The sequence below is a fragment of the Canis lupus genome, chromosome 3 (genome assembly GCF_003254725.2).
Source record: "Canis lupus dingo isolate Sandy chromosome 3, ASM325472v2, whole genome shotgun sequence".
NCBI lineage: Eukaryota > Metazoa > Chordata > Mammalia > Carnivora > Canidae > Canis > Canis lupus.
In genome coordinates, this window is record NC_064245.1 from 23,697,271 (window position 1) to 23,720,348 (window position 23,078).

The 23,078-nt window shown below is 35.8% G+C and overlaps 1 protein-coding gene across 2 annotated transcripts in view; it reads left to right on the top strand.

The window, feature by feature from the left end:
* EDIL3 (EGF like repeats and discoidin domains 3) overlaps positions 1–23,078 on the top strand; it is a 393,012-nt gene that overhangs the window by 366,755 nt on the left and 3,179 nt on the right. For both annotated transcript variants that reach the window (XM_025437114.3, XM_025437115.3), the window contains one exon: positions 3,187–3,342. In XM_025437114.3, the coding sequence (XP_025292899.1) occupies positions 3,187–3,342 (156 nt within the window). The remainder of the gene's footprint in view (positions 1–3,186; positions 3,343–23,078) is intronic.

Consider the following 23,078-nt stretch of genomic DNA (forward strand, 5'->3'; position numbering starts at 1 on the left):
TCATTTCGGGGACCCAGACCATCCAGCCCTTCTACAATAGACTGCCTCTCACAATCAGAAGATCAGAGAGGATGTTTAACTAGTTGCCTTTCCCAGTAAAAACTGGATGATACAACTGTGACACTGTGTTTCGTGGACCAGTGATGTTATCCTACGTAAAAAAATAAGAGAAAGACAGCTGGCATTTTCTGCTATAGTATCTTGTGGCATCCTTAGCCACGGTTGGTTCTTGTCCATGGAACATACTTAAGAAGTGGTTTTAGCTCAATCCAGCAAAACCTTCATTGAGAGACTGTTATATGTAAGGCACATTAAATACAGATCCAGACATGAAGTGCAGTGCGCTAAGCCAAATGTCTACCCATATGCCAGCTCAGTGCCCTAAATAACCTGTTGTATTGAAGCCAAACCTTGGGAGGTGAGGGTCTATCTAAAACAGCTAAAGGCATTTTGTCCAGCATGTTTACAGTACAACTTTAACTCAGAAGATCTATAAGAAGCCAAAATACTTATGGGCCAATGGTAAGCATAGATTCAGAAGATGAGCTTTTCTGGGATCATCCTGAGTGCTGAACATGAGAGTGACATGTCTGTGTGTCAGACTGAGATCTGTACATGTCCTGTTGCAGAATTTTCGTGTTAGGTGTGGGATGCTGATTATTTTTACACTAAAAAGGGTTTGCTTAGGCCTGGTATTCTGAGTTTAATGTAGCAATTTTTAGGACAAAATCCAGCTTGAAACAGATTGCTGACTATTTAAGTAGAGAAGTTGACTTAACTGGAACAAAAAAGAAAAACATTTCTAGTTAAAAAAAAAAAAAAGCTGAAGAAGGGGAGCAGTTAGAGTGGGAGAAAAACATATCTGTTAGAAAGAGCCAAGACACACAACTTAAGGAGAAAACATCTCCACCCAGCAGGAAACCCAGCTGACTTTAACAAATACCACAGAAAAAGAGATATGCTATAAGACTCTTCATTGCGTCATCTTAGCTAAAGACTCATAGAAACTAGAATTCAGCCTCAGAAGTGTTCATATTCTTGGAGACCATTTGAGTTCCTGTGTGTTTATAGCATTGATGGTAACACACTGGCTTAGAATGCTGTAAGGTGTTTTGTTTTGTTTTGTTTCCCATTAATTGAGTGTCAGCAACATTAAGAGCGTTTTGAAGACCAGTGGCTATGCCTAGGTGTCTCTGCGCAATTATATTTGGATTTAGGACAACAAAAGCAACCTGTATTTTTAACCGTGGACAGGAGAACAACAGAGAGGAAATTCGTGTTAAAACACAGGGCTCTTTTAGTATCGTAAAGCTGGCATTGGTTTGGTTTGGGGTGTAGAGTTACTGTAAGTTTGATGAGTATGGTGAAGAAGCTTTGAGATTCTTCAGAATTTCTGAAATGGTCACAGAGAATGGAAAGAAACCACTGAGTGAGAATTTATTTGTATGGTGGAGCTTTGAGTCAGAAAGATAGACTTGTATCTAAGATCCTCCCTTTGCTCGTTATTTATCTTTGGCTCATGCATCATGCTACATTAGGCATCTGTTTCCTCATCTCAAAGGTACTGTGCAGGGCTGTTGAAAGTGTTCAGTGAGGACATATAAGAAAGCACTCCGCATGGTATATGTGAGGCATCAACAGCTTCCTCCCCAGGTATCATGATTCCGCCATCTTGCATCAGAGGGACATATAAGACATTTTAGATGATAGAATACATGGTTGGGAAATAGCAAAAAGAAAAGCACTTTATGGTTTTTGCTAAAACTTCTAAAATGTTTTGATAAAGCATTAAAGGTAGTTTTCTGTCTTTACCTATTGTCCAGTTTGAGCCTAATGTCTTTAATTAAGAATATTCCAAAAAGTGAAAAGCCCCTATGAGTGTTTTTTTTTTTTTTAAACATTCATAGGCTGTGAAACATTGGGAGTTTTTTTCCAAATCTTTATTGAAGAGCATCTAAATACAGTCTTTAAATATGGTCTATTCAACACATTCTCCCTAGATTTCTCTTTTCATTCATGGACTATATCTGACCCACAACTATCTATTTGTGGCTACATACATCTCACAGGATGGAGAACCTGAAATAGAAACAAAAGGACAGAGTGGTTGAAAGCCACCAAGGTCACACATGGGATCACAACAGCAAAAGATGATAAGATCAAGGATGTAAGCAGAACACTTAGTCATAGGAAGTAAGAGGAAGTAGATGGCTATTGTGGAAAGAGAGAGGAAGCTGTAGATCAAGGAACATTAATAAACCTAAAGGTAAAGTTATTACAAGAATTGTCCACGTGGAAAATAAAGATTCCTATAATTTTAAAAAATTCACATCATAAGAAAAGCTTCATGAATTAGAGAACAAAGAAGAAATATGTTAACTTATTCAATGTTATGTATTCTTTTTTTTCATAAATACCAATTTTATCTTTTTGCTTCAATTACATCTTGATTAATTAAATGCTTACCACAGGTGTGTGGTTTTATAAGTGCATAGTTTATAGGAACAAACACATCAGGAGTACAGATCCCACAAGTCATAGATTCATACTTTAATCCTCCTTCATTTTTGAAGAATGCCTGACTTCCTCCTAGGCATGTTTAGGATTGTCATTTTCTGAAAGAGATTTTCATTGAACAGTGGTTACTATTACTCAATTATGTATTCCTGAGCTGATTAAAATTCATGGAAATAATGGTGGCTTTTTCTTTAATGTTTAACTGTGATACATATAATATTTTTATTCCTGAGTGTACATAAGTGCAGCTTTATTTTTATTATTATTGAATTGACCAGTAAAGTCAGCAAATTGAATTATAAGCCCTAGCTCTGAAAGACAACAATCATCTCAAGAAGGTCAGCCCTGCAATTTTGTACCATCATAGTTGTACAAAACTGCACAGTTAGATGAATCGGTTTAATATACAACTGATTGGTAGACGGAAATGACTATCACTTTTTATTTTAAAATGGTCAAAATAGTTATTCAAGTTTTCAACTAAGCTTATCCAGTGGCAAAATCAAAGTTGTAAGCCAATAAAAGACTCAGTCATCAGTTTCAAAATACAAATAATCAGTGCATTTTTGGCTTTAGCATGTATATTACTTTATCTCCTGAATTCAAGAGACTTGCAAATTTATCATGGACTCTATTGTTTAAATCATGTCTTTTCCTTTTTTTTTTTAGGTGGACCTGCTGGTTCCTACCAAAGTAACTGGCATTATTACACAAGGAGCTAAGGATTTTGGTCATGTACAGTTCGTAGGGTCCTACAAACTAGCTTACAGCAATGATGGAGAACACTGGACTGTATACCAAGATGAAAAACAAAGAAAAGATAAGGTAAGTGATCCAAGTGGTTTGTAACATCCAGAAATGGAAGACCAAACTGTATCTAAGTTTGATTTAGTGAACTATTTATACATATGTCTTAAGAATAATGGCTATATACAACTGAAAAAATGTATGTTAAATAAAAAACTTTAACATTCCCATAGTCTCAATTAGCTAAGATCCACCTAAATAAAATTTGCTTATATTTTATAAATCTAATAGAAACAAAAAATTTAATAAAGCACATGTAAATGATCATTGTTTGAATACTTGCCACTATTAATTTTATTTTTTAAAAAGATTTTATTGTTTTAATTTTAGAAAGAGAGCACACACACATGCAAGCTGGGTAAGGGGCAGAGGGAGAGGAAGAGGGAGAGAATCTCAGGCTGATTCCTCACTGAGCGTGGAGCCCAACTCGGGGCTTGATCTCATGACCCTGAGATCATGATCTGAGACAAACCAAGAGTCAGACATTGTACATGATACATTTTCTCAGCAATATTAAGCCTGGCATGGCTATTCCAGTGAGTCAACAGAGTTTAAATTCAATTCACATAAAATTCATTTTAGGAGAGACATGTTTCTAGGTTTCAATTATAAAATCCACACCTATTTACCTTTTAACATCTCAGAACACACACAGACACACACACACTTTACATTTTAGCATCTCAGAAATTGGTTTATTTTACAATGTCACAATTAAATTGGGAGCATTTATTATTTTCTAAAAGAAGCTAAAATAATGGTATGTTTTCTAATCAATAGATCTTAGATGGAATGGATATAGGATTTTTTTTTCTTTAAATTGTCTTCAAATATATTTGTGAGCCCTGGACAAATACTTGCCATGATTTATGGCAAATAACTGTTTCAGTCTCTAACTTTTACTTTCTTACAGTAGTCATTCTGATGCATAGAGAATGAAAATATATTCCATAAGATGAAGTTTTTTAAACTTCATAATTGTATAGCTCTTGATATTAATTTTAAGGTAGATAAGTATTCTCATCTAATATCCATGTGTAATAGTCACTAAAAAGCACATTTGTAGGGACACCTGGGTTGGTTAAGTGTCCACCTCTTGGTTTCAGCTCAAGTCCTGATCTCAGGGTCATGGAACTGAGCCTTGAGTAGGGCTCCACTCTCAGCAGGAGTCTGCTTGAAATTCTCTCTCTCCCTCTCCATCTGCCCCTCCCCTCCAACATGTGCATGCTCTCTCTATCCCTCTCTCTCTCTCCCTCCCTCTCTAAAATAAATATTTTTTAAAAAAAGCACAGTTATACTCACAAAATCCTTATATAGATTGATTTAGGAAAGAGGTATAAATTAAAATATGATCAAACTATTGTACTGATGAAATACTTTTTTTGTCTCCATTTACATTAAGCATGTGACTTTATGATTATATGTGAATAATTTTTTAATTTTTCCCTTAATAGACTAGGCATTTGCACATTAATGCATTTTATTTCATGATCTCTCTATGAAACGTGTGTAAAATTTTTGTTGGGTTGACCAAGTTACTTGATAGTGTTCAGGTTTTCTATGTTACTGATTTTCTATCTACTTTTCCTATCAATTATGGAAAAAGCAATGTGGAAATCTCCAGCTCTAATTGTGGTGTTCCTGATTTCTTCTTGCAGTTATATCAGTGTTTGCTTGATGTATTTTGTAGATCTGTTAAAAGATGCCTGAATAAGTGGGACTGTAATGTACACTTGATCAAATAGCTCCTCTATGATTAGAAAATTATCTTTTTATCCCTGGAAATATTTTTTGATCTGGAATCTCCTTTACTGGCATTAAGAGAGGTTCTCCAGCTTTCTTTTGCTTAATGCTATGTTGGTGTGGGGTTTTTTTCATACTTTTACTTTTAACTCATTTGTACCTTATATTTTAAATACATTTCTTCTACAGAATTTTTTTTTAAGATTTCATTTATTTATTCATGAGAGACACACAGAGAGAAAGAAAGAGCGAGCAGAGACCCAGGCAGAGGGAGAAGCAGGCTGCATGCAGGGAACCCTGACGCAGGACCCTATCCCGGGTCTCCAGGATCAGGCCCTGGGCTGAATGCGGCGCTTAACCGCTGAGCCACCCGGGGCTGCCCTTAAATACATTTCTTCTATGCAGCAAAGGAGTTGGGTCTCCTTTTTACAACTTTACTATCTCTGCTTTTTAGTCAGAGCATTTAAACCATTTATATTTGATATGAATATTAATATTATTGGGTTTAAATCTATTATCTTTCTATTTTCCTACTTGTTGCATCTTTTCTACTTCTTTCTTTTCTTCTTCTTTTGGATTCGTAGGATTTTTTAATGATTCCTGTGGGATTTTTTGTTGTTGTTGACTTATTTGCTGTAACTTCTTTTTATTATTGCAGTGATTTCTGTAGAGTTTATAGCATACATTTTAAGCTTACTAGTCTACCTTCAAATTAATGCAGAGCCCCAGAAACCTACCTCTGGAAGCACAAAATAGATCACAACTATAAACCCATATACTTAGGAGCCACACTTATTGTAATACATGATTTTGACATTCCCCACATAAGTTTTACAATAAAGAAATAGGCTCCCACTAGGCAAGTTGGTCAACTATGAGAGTAAGCTGATACTCAGTGAAAAGGATGTAGACCAGAATTCTGATGTGAGACAGTAAATCAGTGTCATCGATCAATATAAAAATTTCTGAAGAATTAAACCATTTTAATATTATAAACATGACAATTAGCTAAGCCTACATCAAGTGACAGTTTTAAAATTAAATGTAGCCAGTTTATTTATGGTATTATAACTAATTCAGTATGATAAAGAAAAACATTAGATAAGTTTAATATGTATTATTGAAAAAAAAAGAACAAACTCCAATAAACTGTACCTAAGAAGACAGCAATTACTATTATGGTAAAGAAATACTATATGTTTAAGAAGGAAGAGCAAAAGTTCTTTGAACACTTGGAAATATAGGCACTATATATATTATATACACACATATCTCTATGTATGTCTGTATTCCAAAATACTTATATACCAGAGCATACATTTGTATATATCCAAATAATTATTGTGCTTTGTCATTATTACTATTTTTACTAGTTATTTACCTATACAGAAAGCTTTTATGCATAAAAGGTGTGCTCTTCTTTACAGAAGCCCTCTGCAATTTAGCAATTAATTTTTTTCTGAATAAGCCATTTCCTATTGATTCCTAATATTCTTTGTGACTTGTTTTTCATGGTTACTTTCCATAAGGGAAAAAGTCTTCAATATTTACGAGTGCAAATTCAGCTACAAACTTTCATCCATGCAAATATTATAAATGAATTGAACGTTTCAAAGCAAAACATGTGCTTGTGAAATGTTTTATGTATGTACATTTCACAAGGAAACATTTACAAAGTTTTCTAATTTTTTTTGTATCTTTCAGTTTTTATTGACTTCTTGCTCTAATAGATTTTAGGGATGTGGGTGTAGGAATCTGATATAGATTCAGAAACAAGATTACTTCAGAAAAACGATCTCAGAATAATAGCAATTTTCTAGGTTTACCACAAGTGTGTAAATGAAATACTAAAAATGTATGAATGCCGATTTTTTTAAAAAAAATGTATGAATGCCCTTTCTGTTTTTCATTAGTCATAACTGACTAAGCCTCAGGAAAACAACACCAAGGAAAAAGTATACATGTACAGAGGAGTGTCTAATTGTGTGTGTCATTGTATATGGATGTATGTATATGTGTGTGTGTGTGTTTATGCCAAAAATCAATTAAAGAAAAATAGATGCCTGTTCTTTTCATTGAAATGTCAGTTTTTCACTATCTTCCCAGAGCCTTTATATGAATTGCATTTACTTTAGCATTTTATTTTTTGACAAAATTCCACATTATATCTTTCATGATGGAGCACATGATGATACTGTCTCATCACAATCTCTAATCTTATTTTTCTCTTTCTTGTCTCCAATATTTTCTAACATTTAACTAACTTTTATATTTCTCCACACTATGAATTCAGATACATTTTTTATTTGAAAGTCAAATGTTCCTTTGCTCTCATGAAAATGACATTTGTTTTATACTCTTGGAACTGGTTTTTACTGCAGTTAGCAGGAAAATTGCAAAATTTGACAGACACTTCCAGTATTTAATTTTTAAGGTTATAAGCCAAAGTAAAACAATAATAAATTTCAGGAAGGGTTCTCATATGGAAAAATTAGAAATGAAAATGGATTTTCTCATCCCATATATTAGTCATAGTGTCATGGTGTTTAAATAAACCTAAATTCACTCCATGGGGGCTTTCTTCTTTGGGAAAAAAGCTGGTAGTATTCTCTCCCCCTCCCTGAAATTGTCCAGGTTTTTTTAAAAGCATAAATCAAAAATTTGCAACTTCACTCTGGATTTTCTGTACAAGAAAATCCAAAACTGTTTCCAGTAAGATTTTATTGGTCCTTAAAGATCAATGCCACATATTCATCAAGAGCAATCCTGCAACATCTTAGTGAACTCTAATTCACTGATTACCAAAATTGCCTGATCATAGCACTCATGGGGGAGCTTGTTAAAAAATACACGTTTCTGGGTCCTGCCTCTGACTGTGGGGAATCTAAATGTTTCCAGAGGCTCCAGCTAATTTGAATAATAAGCATGTGTAGGAAAGATGACTCTAACTGGCACCAAATTTAAGTTTTTGAAACTAAGTGTAGTTTTGTATTTTTCTAGTCAGAATGGAATGTATTATAATTCTTTAGGACTGGTTGGCCTCTAATTTGTCAGTGGAAGTCAGTATGAATCAATGTCTCAAAAGTAAGTTTAGATTTTAATGTTTGCCAATTCTCTCATGAACAGCAGCAAGTAACATGTATTAGCTTTAAACAAATCTTAAATTTAAATAATAGATTTAAGTAGTTTAGGACACAGATTAGGTGGGAAAGCATCTAGAAGGATGTGGCATTTATCTTCATTCAATCCTGTATTCCACAGACAGTTATTGTCTACTCTGTGTTGGATGTATTGGGGGGGTGGGGGGGGAACCTGAATATGGCAGTGGCTCAAAGAAATCCTAGTCTAATGAGGAACTCAACAACGGTAGAAAAACTTTGATTCAGTCAGTTCATTTTGAAGACTCAAAATCCAACCTACCAAGTGTATTATTTGATAAAAATAACTGTAGGAAATAAGTAGCACAAGCTTAGAGTTATCTAAGAACAATAATAATAATAATATGATCATTTCAAAGAAGTCTATGACTGCAAAAAAAATTCTGGTTCTTCTCTACTTCCCTTCTTTTCTCAATATCCTTGTTAAAAAAAAAAAAAAAAAAAGCAGCAACGTCACCAGTCCTTATTAGCAAAGCCTTCATAATCTGCATTGGAGGATATATTCAAATTAATCAGTAATTACAGATGCTGCAGGGTATTCTTTTATTCCTGCTGAAGCTGGCACTCTCAGGTAGCTGAAATTAAATTTGAATATTGAAAGCCTCGGAAGTCCAGCTCCTCAGTGAGGCAGAGGTCAGATGAGATGTCAGTTCAGTAATCAGAGCCATGCTGCTCTTTTGAAATTTGACCTGGGTGAGAAATATGGAACCTCCGGAATCCCCTGGGAGGTAAAGTAAATGGAATCCCCAGTGGCATTCGGCGAGGATTCTAGCAGGGGGAAGTGAAAGAGGATGAATTAGCCTTTCAAGGTGGAGCAGCCACATGTTTCTGAGCAGCAGGATCAAGGACAGAGTCTCTCCATCTCGCATGGAGACCATTAGTCTCATCCACTCAGGGTCTTGTTCCTATTTTCAAATAAGGCCGTGAGAGAAAGGAAAGACGCTGTTTTTCTGAAAGAAGTTTCCAACAGTTAATTGGCTCTACACAAAGCACTCAGCTTCAAAAATAGCAAATTAGTTGTGCCCCTACAAGACAGAGATTTATATGCAGTCACTATAGTGTACTTACTTAGATATTGGGTGAGTGACTTAACTGGAACTAAGTTAAGGAAACAATACCATAGTTTCAGCATTGTCTAAAAATAAAGACAGTGTTATTTAAATAAACACCATCTGGAATCGACTGTTATTTCGAATTTTATCTGCTTTCTTTCTTGTCATAATTCAGTATTATGGAACCTGGCTGGGATATGTGTTGGTAGAAAGAACATACAATTAATTGCCTGTATTCCCATAAATGTAGATGTTATCAGATCTTCAAACTCAGGACACAACCTGAGAATGTTTCTTCTGTTTTGGCAGAATATAAAGTTCAATGATGAGCCTGCCATTTTTAATTTTAAATTATATTAAAAAGCCCTGCCCAGGAGTTGATAGGCAGAGAAAGCAGTGAACATCATGAGTCCACTTTTAATGCAAGACAAAAAAAAAATGCACAGAACTAAGAAATTATTTTTTTAAGATTTTTATTTATTTATTCATGAGCGACAGAAAGGCAGAGATATAGGCAGAGGGAGAAACCCGATGTGGGACTCCAGGATCACAACCTGAGCCAAAGGCAGATGTGCAACCACTGGGAGCCACCCAGGTGCCTAGAACTAAGAAATTAAAAAAAAAAAAACAGTGCAGTCTTAGGGGCTGAAGTGTTCATCAAGACTAAATGAAGGTTGATAATATGGAGAGACTAAATAGTTACTACTATAAACATGTGAATAAAGACATTTAGTTATTGCCATAATTTGTATATACCAACCAAAAAATTCAAGGAGATCCTGTAACTCCCTATGTACCTTTTAAATTTGATGCTTTTGATAAAAAAAAGAATGGAGTCTCTGTAAATTTTACTAAGGTCCCTGACCAAGAAGGCCATGTCTCAAGACTAACCCAGTATAGAAGAACTGATTTATCAAAGTGAAAGTCATTTGTAAACTTAGATCTGCCTGCTGGAATGGGAAAGGACAACCACACTGAACAAATTTAAATTCGGAAAGCAGCGTGTTTCACCAGTGAGAAGTGTGATAGCAGTTAAGGTGCACAGAGAACAGCACGATGGGGACTCACCGATCACAATCCGTTGTGAGATGGGGACTTGGGTTCAGAAACAAGGAAGAAGACTGGATGCAAATCCAGACATAAATAGACAAGGGCAGTTCAGCTACAGGGAAGACTGTATTTCCATTTCCAAATTTAACACAAACTCCCAGTGTTCTGCCTACCCAAAGATGTTTGGTCCTGAATATAGGGTAAAGAAGTTTAAGACAAGGAAAGAAAGGGCAGACCAGGAAATGGGATTTATGGGATGGAGGTGAGCAGGACAAGGGTTAGTAACTTAAATAATTGCAGTTGTAGAATCCAGTAACTAGCTAAATACTGGAGATAAAAGACAAACCAAAATGATAGACAAGCCACAGGAGCAATCAGAAGCTATTGATCTTAAGGAGCTCATTAAGAAGTCATTCCGTTTATTTGGAGACGGCAAAAGAAAGCTGGTTGTCTTTCTTCAAGGATCAATTTTGAAGTTGCAGAGAAAATTCTTTGTATGTCATGCCACAGTCTATGATATTAAAGACAAGCAATGAAACGATATGGTTAATTTTGTTCATGGAAACATTTACCTTTCTTAGATGGCATTTGGATTTTTCAATCTTCATGTAAAACAAAAAACAAAAGCACTGTACTGGTCTGAGGATTCATAAGGTAGTAGGAAAAAACAAGTAAACGTCAGACACAAAAATCCATAAACTCACCAGTATGGGGGTGGGTTGGAAGAAGGAGGAAGGAAAACATCCCTGCCTCTATGACTCCTATTTAGTGACAGATAAAATCCCAGTGCAGATGCTATGAGATATTGTTCTCCATAAGACAGAAGTTTAAGGTGTTAAGTAACAAAAATTCAACCAAGTAAATTTGAAGATCTCATTGGCTTTATGAAATGATTCATGAATGGGCGGCACCCCTTCTAGCAAGTAGAGGGAGCGCAGAGGAGTTGTACAAAATGGAAGGTTTTTATAGCTGGAGAACAGGGCAAGACCTGTATTAGCAAAAGAGGATTGTTGTAGGCAAGGCTGCTTTCCCCTAAAAGTCAAAGCAAGAGGGTCTTATCATGCAGAATTACTTCATCTTCCTCTGGGGCAGTGGAGGGAGCCCTGTGGCAGACTCATTGGCGCCCAGTCAAAAATTCCTGACTGACCAGTTAAGACCACATTTCTGGGGGAGGTTGAAACTGCAATTAGATTAACAAGTAAGCCCCAGTTTACAAACTCGGCCTAACTGATGCCCTTCTGGGCCAGTGGTTTTGTTTTTAACAATGGAGACAGAAGCAAACAATGCAGAGAAATGCAGTGAGGGATGGATATATGTTTTTAATGTGTGTTGATTGTCTTCTGTCCTAAAAACTCAAGAACTTTGTTTCCAGAAAATTTGATAAGCTATCTTAAAATTTGAGACCATGAAAAAAACATGTGAAAACCACAGGAAATATGTTATATAACATGCCATTAAAGTAAAATGTTCATTAAAAATAACTTTCTATTATTACATATTATTATTACATCTATGGCCTGAATTTTCACAGTGCTCAAAAGCCAAAACACTTTAATGTCTTAATTTTTGTCATCCCAATCTACCATCACTCATCAGAAATAATATAAATAAAAATTAAAAATAAAATAAAAAATAAAATAAGTAAAATTAAAAAATATCCGCACTGAAAATTCCGAACATCTCATGTTTATGTTTATGTTAGACCTACCTCTTATTAGACACAATTGTATAGTGACAGTATTCCTCAATGGAATAGAATTACTCATTCTCCTGTTTAGGTCATGCTTGTATATGACTGTGAAAGACCATCAAGTGTTAACCCAACTATAATCTTAGGCATCAATTAAAAAGGTTAACACCCTAAAAATACTGATTAGCGATAGGTCCCCAAGAGAATGGTCAAGGCTAAAAAACTTTTAAAAATTGTTGAAAATTCAAGTATGTAATTATTCATTAAAAAGCAGTAATGAAACTGATTGAAGCAAGAGAGCTTAGCGGAGAAGATTTTTGAGTATTGATTAGAAAAAATAGAGTCTTATTTAATGTGAATCTGGTAGTTATCATTCCCACTATGAAAGTGAGCACTTGATCAGTCTGAGTATAAGAAAAAACTATGTCATTATTCTGATTGTTGGAACTACACATTTCCAGTTGGCTAGAACGCAGCCAAAAGTATGAACCCATTTTATTTCTAAATAATTACCAAACAACTAATATTCTGAATGCTTAATATATTTTGAAGGTGACAAAAATCCCCAAGGACACCAGTTCTACGTGGCAGGCATGCCTTTTTTACTGTTCACCATCATACCAAATCAGCTGTAATGCATGAGACAAAAATCTCTCACTTTCAAAATGAATTAGTATTCTAGTCTTTTTCTACTTTTTCATAGTTTAAATCTGAAAAAGGATAAAAGATATTTGTCATAATTCCATGTTTATGAGAAACTGTGGAAGGATTTCTGGATCTGCCACACCCTATGAAATGACCCATTGGGTAGTGATTCCCATACACTTCCTTTTGTCGGATCTCAAGGAGAAAGCGTATTTACATGTGCTCTCAAGGCACACATCTGTACTAAGCCCCTTGGGGCCCTTTTATAGAGGCAACGCATTTCTCATCATTATAAAGTTTCTGATGTCATTTGAGACACAAAGCTGATTAAAAGATAAGTTCAACAAATAAAAGATGAACCCAACGATTGTACCTGCATGAAAGGAGTATTTTTCCCAGTTTTTCTGCAGAAAGAAAAAGCAACCAGAAGACCAAACATAGGAGTTAATTTCCGGCTTTCCAATAAAGCCAGAAATAGAATTAATTTTGTACAGATAAAAAAATGTTAAATAGCAATAATTAAAGGAAGGCACTCTTCATAAGTGAGTGAAAAAATCACTTTTACATAGCAAAATTTCACTGTTATTTCTTTTCTTCTATTTTGTACTTTACCAGTACCTATGAATATCAGCAAAGGTGATTTTTTTTTCCTCCCGATGTCAAATATAATTTAATAATCAGTATACCCTCAACACATTGAGACAAAAAGACCCAGGAGCCCCTGACCAAAGTAGAGTTTGTACCTGCTCAGCTCAGGGCCAGAATTCTCTCTGCTTTTTACTTACTGTTGCTAGATTTGGCAAACAAAAGTGTAGCGCACCCTATTAAATTTGAATTTCAGAGGAGTAATGAGTAATTCTATTAGTATAAGTATATCCCAAATCTTCTATCTTGCCACTCTGTCTCCATTGAAGATCTCCTAGATCTTCCAGCTAGACCAGATGTTCTCCTGAGAAAGCACCCAAGAAGGGGGAATAAAGTGAGAATGCCTTTCTTCTATGTCCAGGGAAATATACACACATATGCACAAACCTCACAACCTGCTTCATCTCCGAGGTTCCACATTGCCAGCTCATCATCCAGCTCCAGAATTATCTTCCCCAACTCCCTGATTCTGTTTCTTCCTCAACACCAGTCTGGCTTAGAAGAAACATGGCCAAATGCTTAAGTCACTACCGTGCTCTTTCTTATCGCTCTGTACTAAGTCATTTCTGAACAAAATAGGTGGAGACTCTTTGAAGAGATGTGAAGTGAGGGAAAGGTTCCTAAAATGGGGTGGGAATTATCAGACACCCATTTCTCTACTGCCACATCATTGAAAATCTTCTATGACGGGTAGAGTCAGACTGCAGATTGTTCTGATACAATGCAAAATGGCCTGTGTGATTTAGGAAATTTTGAGATGAACGTTGAGCTTCATTAGAGAAGCAGACTGTTTGTACTTTTATAGAAAAGAAGAAAGGCATTTCTACATTTCTGATGTTAGACTAAAAAAGAAAAAAATTAGATGGTCTTGCTATCCAGATACTCTTGGTAATATCTCCTATAGATAGGTATCTTTGAAAAGCAGATATTTCAGTTCTTTTTTTTTCTGTAAGAATATTTCTTATGGCAATCAAAAATCTGACTGCTAGAGAGAGGGTAGTTTAAATCTCTAGCCACAGTTTAGAATGGCATATTTTATGTTTCATAAATCTTTATAGGCAATCATCCTATGCGATATATTGGCTAGGATATTCTTGTTTCCTAAGGAGACTTTCATCATAAAAGAAGTTAAATATGGTGGTGTGTCCTACCTACTAAATGACTTCTAGACTGAGTATTCCAAATGCCACCAAATGTGGGAGAAAGAAGGTAACATCAACAGAGTTAGAAAGCTTTGCTTTGATTTTTCTCGGTGTCTTTTTCCAGGGTTAAGACTTAACATAACTCTTATGAATTTCTCAGGGAGGCTCTTCTAGCTCTTTGTAAGAAGTGGCCAGCTCCCCAGCTACTTGGAGGTGAGGCTATGCAAGAAAAGCACAGAAGGAATGGAGGTGGCTACCCTTTCCCCATTCCCCTTCCTCTCTCATCTGCCTGGGTTGGATCTCAGCAATTCCTTAGCTCAACTTGTGACTCTAGCAGTGGACTAGGGGATCACGGGTATAATCTATGGCAGTTTACCAGTAATAGGGTCTTTGGCCATTACTGTGGAGAGTTAGATCCCTTCATCTCAGATCTCTGTGAGTCGGTTGAGCCCTTCTATGAGAGACCAGAAATGAAGAGTTCTAAAAAATTCTCCCGGGGATCCCTGGGTGGCTCAGCGGTTTAGTGCCGCCTTCGGCCCAGGGTGTGGTCCTGGAGTCCTGGGATCGAGTCCCACATCAGGCTCCCTGCATGCAGCCTGCTTCTCCCTCTGCCTGTGTCTCTGCCTCTGTGTGTGTGTGTGTGTCTCTCATGAATAAATAAATAAAATCTTAAAAAAAAAATTTATCCCAAAGCTGTGCAATTTCCTCCTCTTTCCCAAAACTCCCAACCCCCAGAGTATTAAAGAGGAATGACTCTTAGAAAGATATCACAGCCCTCTTTTCCAGTCAAGAATTAAATATCAGCCAACCAGCTTTCTCATCAATTACAGGAAAATGAAAGAGTGTGTGACCGTTTGAAAAGCAATAAATGACCCTTTATTGTTAGAGTAGAAAGTAAAAGACAACATATTTGTATTTTTTTGACCAGTTATTATTAGAGTCTTTCACTGGTGCATTTTGAAGGGTAAAAAGAAAAGTATAACAGAGAAAACAATAGAGTGCAGATAACACTGCAAGAACTCTAAGTGAACATCAAATTTGTGGTTTAGTAAAAATTTTGGGGATATAATCAGAGATTTATATACACTAGGAACATGAAGCAAAGCCAGATCAGTTCAGTGAAATGTAGCATTCCCTGAAGCCAAAGATCTACTTTTTTACATAATTACAAAAGAGAGCAAACTTCAGAGCCACAAGAAATCTCCTGAGGGCAACAATGGGAGTGGAATTCATTTTCTCAGAGAATCCATATATTCATTTTAATGGTTTAAAATGATTCATGCAGTAGTGGAAGAAAGACATGGAACTTGTCCCCATGTTTTTCTTCTACTTCCCCCATCAAACAAAAATGTTCTGTAATTGGACCTTTGAAGTTAAATCTTTGGATAGGCAGTTTGAAAGCCTCATATAATTTCATTGAGGGAGCTTGAGAAGCAGAGAAATTTCTGAAGGAACGAAGGTCCAGATTTTTTTAAAGGGCTTGTGGAACAAAATAACATTTTGAAAGGAACACAGATAAAAATTGGTATCAAATATGAAATATGGTACAGAATGATTTATATATGTCACCATGTTCTGCAGCTTTCAGAAAACCTGCCAGTTTCCCAGGGGATTTCAAATTAATCCCTAGTAGATGGCCAAAGTAATATTCCCCAAGGACTATAGAAGCTTTTGCAGAAATGATATTAAAGAAATATAGAAGAATGAAGATGTTGAGTTGTTTTGTTACTCAAATATGTAAAAGAACAAGTAATGCTAGTAACTTGATGTATTTATTAGGTGTATGTTCATGAGAATAAACATCACCTAGAAAATAGAAATAAAAAGAGAAAGTAAAATGGAGAGAGTAGAGCCTAACAATAAGAGATTTAGAAAGTGTACTCAAGGGCCACAATAAATAAATTTCAGAAAATTGTCGTGTTAAAATTTATTCAAAGAATCATAAAAGAATAAGTTCACAATTAATTTTGAAACCTGAGTATCTCTGACAGGCCTGGTACATAATGTTGAGGAAGTTTGGGGCTCAATTCTTTCAGACAGTTGAGATCCCTTTTCAGACTAATCAATGGTACAAGTATCAAAAAGTCCTCTGTAAAACCTATAGCCCTTCAGCATCAATTACTCATTGCAAAGTTTGGGAGTTCCCAAATCTACTCTCACTTCAGACCTCAGTTGCAAGTAGAGGTCCCCAAGACCACTTCAGGTTTGATGATAGCTCAATAGAAGGATTCACAGAACTCACTTAAAACTATTATACTGGCAGTTACAGTTTCTAAAAGCGAAAGGATTCAGATAAAAATCAGCCAAGAAAATAGGCATATGGAGCAGAATCCAGGAGAGTTTTAGGCTGAGCCTTCAGTTGTTTACTCTCAGAATCTTAAACAATGCTAACTTCCCTCAGCAACGATGTGTGACATACAATATGCAGTAAGTATTGCCAACCAGGAATCCAACCACCTCGACCTTGATGTTCAAAGTTTTTATTGAAGCTCAGTCATGTAGACATGGTTTACTACCTGCAAGGCAGACTTTAGTCTCCAGCCCCTTCCTTGGTCAAGCTGGTCCAAAGCCCCTACCATAAATCACATTGTTCAGCATAAACTACCTGGTGTGGCCCAAGGCTCCCATGTAAACAAACACAGTCTTATCACGCAGAACTTCCCAAGGGTTTATAGATTATCTCCCAAAAGTCAGACTTCCTTTTGGATGAGGTTAAGATTATATGGCATGCTCATATTACACAAAGTTGTATGATCCATACTCTCCTCAGTGAAATGACATGTGTCTGCCAACACTATGACTATATTAGATTGGACACACCTTGAGTGTGTACAGATATGGTCACGTGCTGATAAATTGTTTCGGTTGGCTATGGCCTTACTTCAGCTGCACCTTTGGAAGGCAGTATTCTATTCAAGAATGCTTCGGGCTGGAAGACACTGAGGCGGCTCCCTGTACCTCTCTGCCAATGAGGATTTTTGCTGCAGCATTGTTGGGATGTGCTATAGTGAGGACTCATCCCCCAACTCATTCCACTACAGACTGATGATCAGTTGTTAACCCAATCTCCGAACTCCAACAAACCCTTTCTTTATGTGTGTGTGCACCTCTTAGAAGTGATTCTCAATGTGCACTATTTTTCAAGGAACATTTCCTAGAATATTGGAATTTACCTGGAAACTTATTTGTTTCCTTATTACATCTGAAAGAATGTACTTATATTTAGACTAATTTTGTTACGGAGTTTCATTGGTTTAGTGGAATTGATTGGAGAGAAAACCATCAAGAATGATATACCAGCCATTCAATCATGAAATGGTTTCAGGATGCTGATAAATTTTCCTAGAAAATTGAATTCACTGAATAATAGCTAGAGTCTATGTAAGCTAAAATAATCAAACTTTGGTTTAAGACTTCTTATATCCAATCACTAACAGAAGTTTCATACATGTAAAACTTCCAATAGGATTTCCTTTTAAGGTGATGTATATTTATCCCACTTACAGTTTTCTGTAAATTATAACACAATAATTTGTGTGTTACTTTCTAATGAAAAGTTTTGATTTTAGGAATGCTTTAATATAGGGCAAACTAGAACATAAATTGAATATTAGTCTAAAAGACATAGAATGAAAAAAAATAAAAATTAAAGACATAGAATGAGAAACAACTGAGATCTTCTTATAAAGACTATCCAAATAGATAAATATTGTTTTTGTGCATTAGACCTTAAGTCATTAGAGCATTGATTCAAGTTGAAACTCTGAAATTTTTGACAGTCCAAAAGAAATTCAAGTAATGTTAATAATAGGTATGTAAAAATGACTTTTATGATGCTGAACCATAAACTAATAAGTGTAAGTCCTTTATGTCACCCACAAAAGTCAGATTTTATACTCACATAATACATAAATGGTTACTTTATGAAATAGATACTTAAATTCTATGTCCACTAAATTTTCAATATTTTATATAGACCATAATCTTAACTACAAATTGCTATTTTTAAAATGTCATGATTCAATAAAATGAAATAAAATTGGAATAAATATAAATGTCTACATCCACTATAAATCTATTTTACAAGTAAGTAAAACATTACTTACTCAATCCTGGCTCAAGAGAAATTCTATGAAAAAGTTCTAAGTTTTTTTAAACATTAGTCATCAATCATGACAGAAAATGTAACATAATTGTTTTAAATTTTAGACTACATTGATAGAGGTATTGTACCCGAAACAAAGGTACACTCTGTATTTTGAGCCACTCAGGTCATAACTACATACTATGTCCAAATAAATACCATAGTTTAATCGAGTCATAGTTAAAGCAGAGGGTATTCAATGCAATGCAATCAAGATGATTAGTTTGAAAATCATCTTACATGAGGAATATTTTTAAGCAACCACAATTGTTGAACCTATAGCACTAATTTTGAGTTTATGAGAGACTTGTGTTAATTATTATCAAATAAACCTAAAAGTATTTTTCTTTTGATAGATACCATCTATGCTTGTTGAGAATAAAGCACTAGGATCAATAGATGGAAATTAGAAAGAGATATATGTCAGCCTAACTCAAGGGCAGATTTTCAAAGTGTCTAAATACATAACTGTTATATTGAGAAGTTGCATTACCATTGCTGGAATTTCCATGTCAGAAAAGTTAGAGGAAAGTTGGTGCTGGCAGATTCTTTTCCAAGGCTCAGATTCTTCCACTCCATGAGTAGAATTACATAAAAACAGTGTTTCTTGGGGCGACTGGGTGGCTCAGTGGTTGAACCTCTGCCTTTGGCTCAGGTTGTGATCCCAGAGTCATGGGATTGAGTCCCACGTCGGGCACTCTGCATGGAGCCTGCTTCTCCCTCTGCCTGTGTCTCTGCCTCTCTCTCTCTGTGTCTCTCATGAATAAATAAATTAAATATTTAAAATAAAACCAGTGTTTCTCAGGGATCAGAGCTGGAAAAGACTTTGTTTCTAACTACTTTATAAGCATTCTGGATGAAAGAAAACAGAATTGAAATTGTATATGCTGAATAATTTTTTTTCTCTTTTTCACTCCTCCCTCCCTCCCCATACAAATGCTGCTCTAGGGTAATAGATTTTTATCTTTGTCTATAATCCTTTAAGGGTATTAGATCAGTGTACAGACATAGTCAATGAAGCCAATGGTGTGTTTGACACCATTGCTAAGGCAAATGCAAACAATAGCTTATTCAAGCCTTGCATTTTCACAATATGTGGAATCCCAGTTATAGTTCTAGTCTCCACATATCAAAAGTAAAATAATGAAATCTAGAAAGGGGAGAACAAAAGGCCATAGGGAAGAACTGATGGTAACCTGAGACCTTGCTAAAATATGACTCATTAGCTTTGAAGAGCTCAGGGAGGCCATCTAAAAAATACTTAAAATTGCTGGTTATTTGGATGACATGAACATAAATTCCAAAAGGTTAGAACAATGGGAGTGTCTTTAAAATCTTTTTTTTTTTTTTTAAGATGTATTTATTTTAAAGAGAGAGAGAAGTCTCAAGCAGGAGTAGGGGCAAAGGGAGAAGGGGAGAGAGAATCCCAAGCAGACTCCCTGCTGAGCACAGAGCCCAATGCAGGGTTTGATCCCAGGACCCTGAGATCATGACCTGAGCCAAAACCAAGAGACTGACCCACTGAGTCACTCAGGTGCCCTTCTCTTTAAATCTTTTAATGCATTATTTAGGACAGATAAAAAGAAATATATCTTCTGAGACCAGATGACATTCTAAATAAATAGAATGTGCAAGAAATCCCCTCAAGAATTCCTCAACAGTTGTGAAATGCAGTTATACATCACGGCTACTACGTCATCCTTCTGATGGTGTCATGAAGGATGATCCTGCCTTTTTGGCAGTCTCCCATTGATGACATCTACTCTGGCCTGAATAGACTATTGTCCCTAGTGAAGAATGACAAGTCTCATCTTACAAAAAAAAAAAAAAAAATTAAAACTTTGCTGGAAGCAACATTTAATAGTTTTATCTGACTGTCTTTCTGTGTTGAGATTTGAATCCTCATTAGAATATGATTTGAATTTTAAGTAGTATCATAGGAGAGTTGACATTGAAAAACAGAATCCAAGAGCTCAGACACATGGAGGCAGTTGCAATTCTCTCTATTATTATCTAGGCTGTAACTGAAAGCCTCTCCCAAGTACCTTCAGCGTCTTTTTCTTGAGGGCCTTGTATGCTGGGGAAAGCCTGAGAGATCCCTAAGCATTATCATGTCTGAGTGCATCAGCAAACTTGTCATCAGCTAATCAGCTAAGCCTCCTCCTGAAACTGAAGCATATGCATACTCTTTTCTAAAAACTTCTCAAACTATTTTTCTCATATACAGTTTTTCCCTTCTATATGGAGGTATGATGTTTTCCATCAGTCTTCAGACTTTGCTTTCCGTTGAGGTGCTTATAGCTCTGAAGTGTGTCTGTGAAAGCACGTTTCTAGAATTTTTACACATTTTTAAAAGTCAACTAAGAATACTGAATTTGCATTCCTTTGCTGGGTGAAACACTGAAATAGCATTCTTAAGCAAGATCTTCCTAGTGCTGGAGACAAGAAAACAGGACATGGGCCACAGGTTTGTACAGCAAGTTCAAGATGTCATGCTAGAATTTGCAAGTATGTGCTTTGTGTTCTCTGCTGTGTCATTACCGGGAGACCTCCCAAAATAAAAGCACATCTTTGCTACCTTCAGGCCATGGTTTGGGTGATTCCAACATAGACTGTGGCTGCTTTTCTGTGAACATTTTTGTTTTTTAAGTTATACGGTCTTATGAAACTTCATTTAATTTTTTTAATGAGCACTCAAATATCTATGACTTTCACACCTTAAATCAGAAGTGTCACAGCTGTATGCAGTTTCAGGGCTGATGTAGCTTCTCTAAATGTATTCTCCATTATAAAAGATGAGTGTAACTAATAATTCAAGTATTTATTTCTGGGTTGATATTTTCTTACTGAAACTCGCGCTGAAGACCAGTGACTTAAAAGAAAATTATTTCTTACTGTATATCCTTCCCAAGAAGAGGTATAGCTCTATGTTTTGGACTGTTACAGATCTTGTGATGAAAGTTAATGAATTTAAGTTATATTATTCCAAAGATACACATTAAGTTCTCTAGCAGGGCTTTGAAATTGGATTTGAGATTCTATATTAAATTGTAACACCACAGTCTCGATGAAGCATTTGAATCCAACATCATATGTCAGAAAAAATGTCAGGGAACCGTAGAAGGTACTCTCTTATTTTCCGCTTTTGCAATGACAACCCCTCTAAGGATTTTTGGTGAGTGTCTGTGTGGTATGTCCTATACATGGGAGCTTCTGCTAACAGAGACACTGTTATTTACTAGCACATTTAAATCCAGAATTAAGACTTGCTTGGTCAATGCAAAGCCAGAGCATTGCTGAGGATAAAATTCCTATCAAATAAAAATGGATTCAGGGATGCCAGGATGATGAATTCTAGAGTTGGCACGGTTCAGTATTCTCTTCCTCAGCAAATATTTATTCAAAAATCACCTTTGAGGTATATTTTGTGTCAGGTTGAAAAATTGTTCCCACCAGGTGGGGATGGCACTTTGCATTTGCCCTCAATGACACAGAATCTGTCCATGGACCCAACAGAAAGATTACCCCATCTGTCTGTTGCCTCTATTAATCAGTGCCATGCTGACTGATGCCTTCAAGAAGATATCTTTATTTTTCCCTATCCAGGAGACCTTTTGTGATCATCTGAGACTGAATCAACTTATTCTAGAAGGCCATTTTTAAAGCATTTCCTTTAGTTTTAGAATGTTCAAAGATATGGGTTAAATATTCCATCATATAGTGATGGAGCTTCTTATTCTTTTCTTCCTTTGGGGAATTTTTGTTTCAGGTCTCCTTGTAGCCATATAGTCATGTTTTGATCTCAAGCAAGAAAGAAATTATCTTCCAATTATAAGATGCCTCATAAAGTTAAAAAGGAAAATTCTGAAGAGATTTTCCCTATCCTATTTGAGCTCAAATGAAATTTGTGAATATAAAAGTTAGAAATTACTTCAATAAGTGTTCAGAATCTATAGTTTAAAAATGATAAAATCTTCAAGTAAGTAAATATTATGAAAGCATGAATTTCTCCCAAAGTAACATGTAATTTAATGTCATTCCTATCAGGGTCCCAGTGTTCTGACTTTGTTTTTTCTGAAACAAGCACTTTCCAAAGTTATTATAAAGGTCTCTTTGGAGGAAAAAAAAAAAAGGCGGGGGTACATAAAATGCTCAAAAAAAGAAAAAAGCTTTGAAACAAAAGAAGAATGTTGGAGAAGAATCCAGTGCCAACATGTCAGGACATTATTCTCAATGATCACAACTGTGTGGTAGGAATTCAGGAATGAATAGGCTTAGAAACAAGCAAACAGGGATCCCAGGGTGGCTCAGAGGTTGAGCATCTGCCTTCAACTCAAGTCGGGATCCCGGGGTATTGGGATCAAGTCCCACATCAGGTTCTTCGCAGGGAGCCTGCTTCTCCCTCTGCCTGTGTTTCTGCCTCTCTCTCTGTCTCTCATGAATAAATAAATAAATAATCTTAAAAAAAAGAAGAAGAAGAAGCTG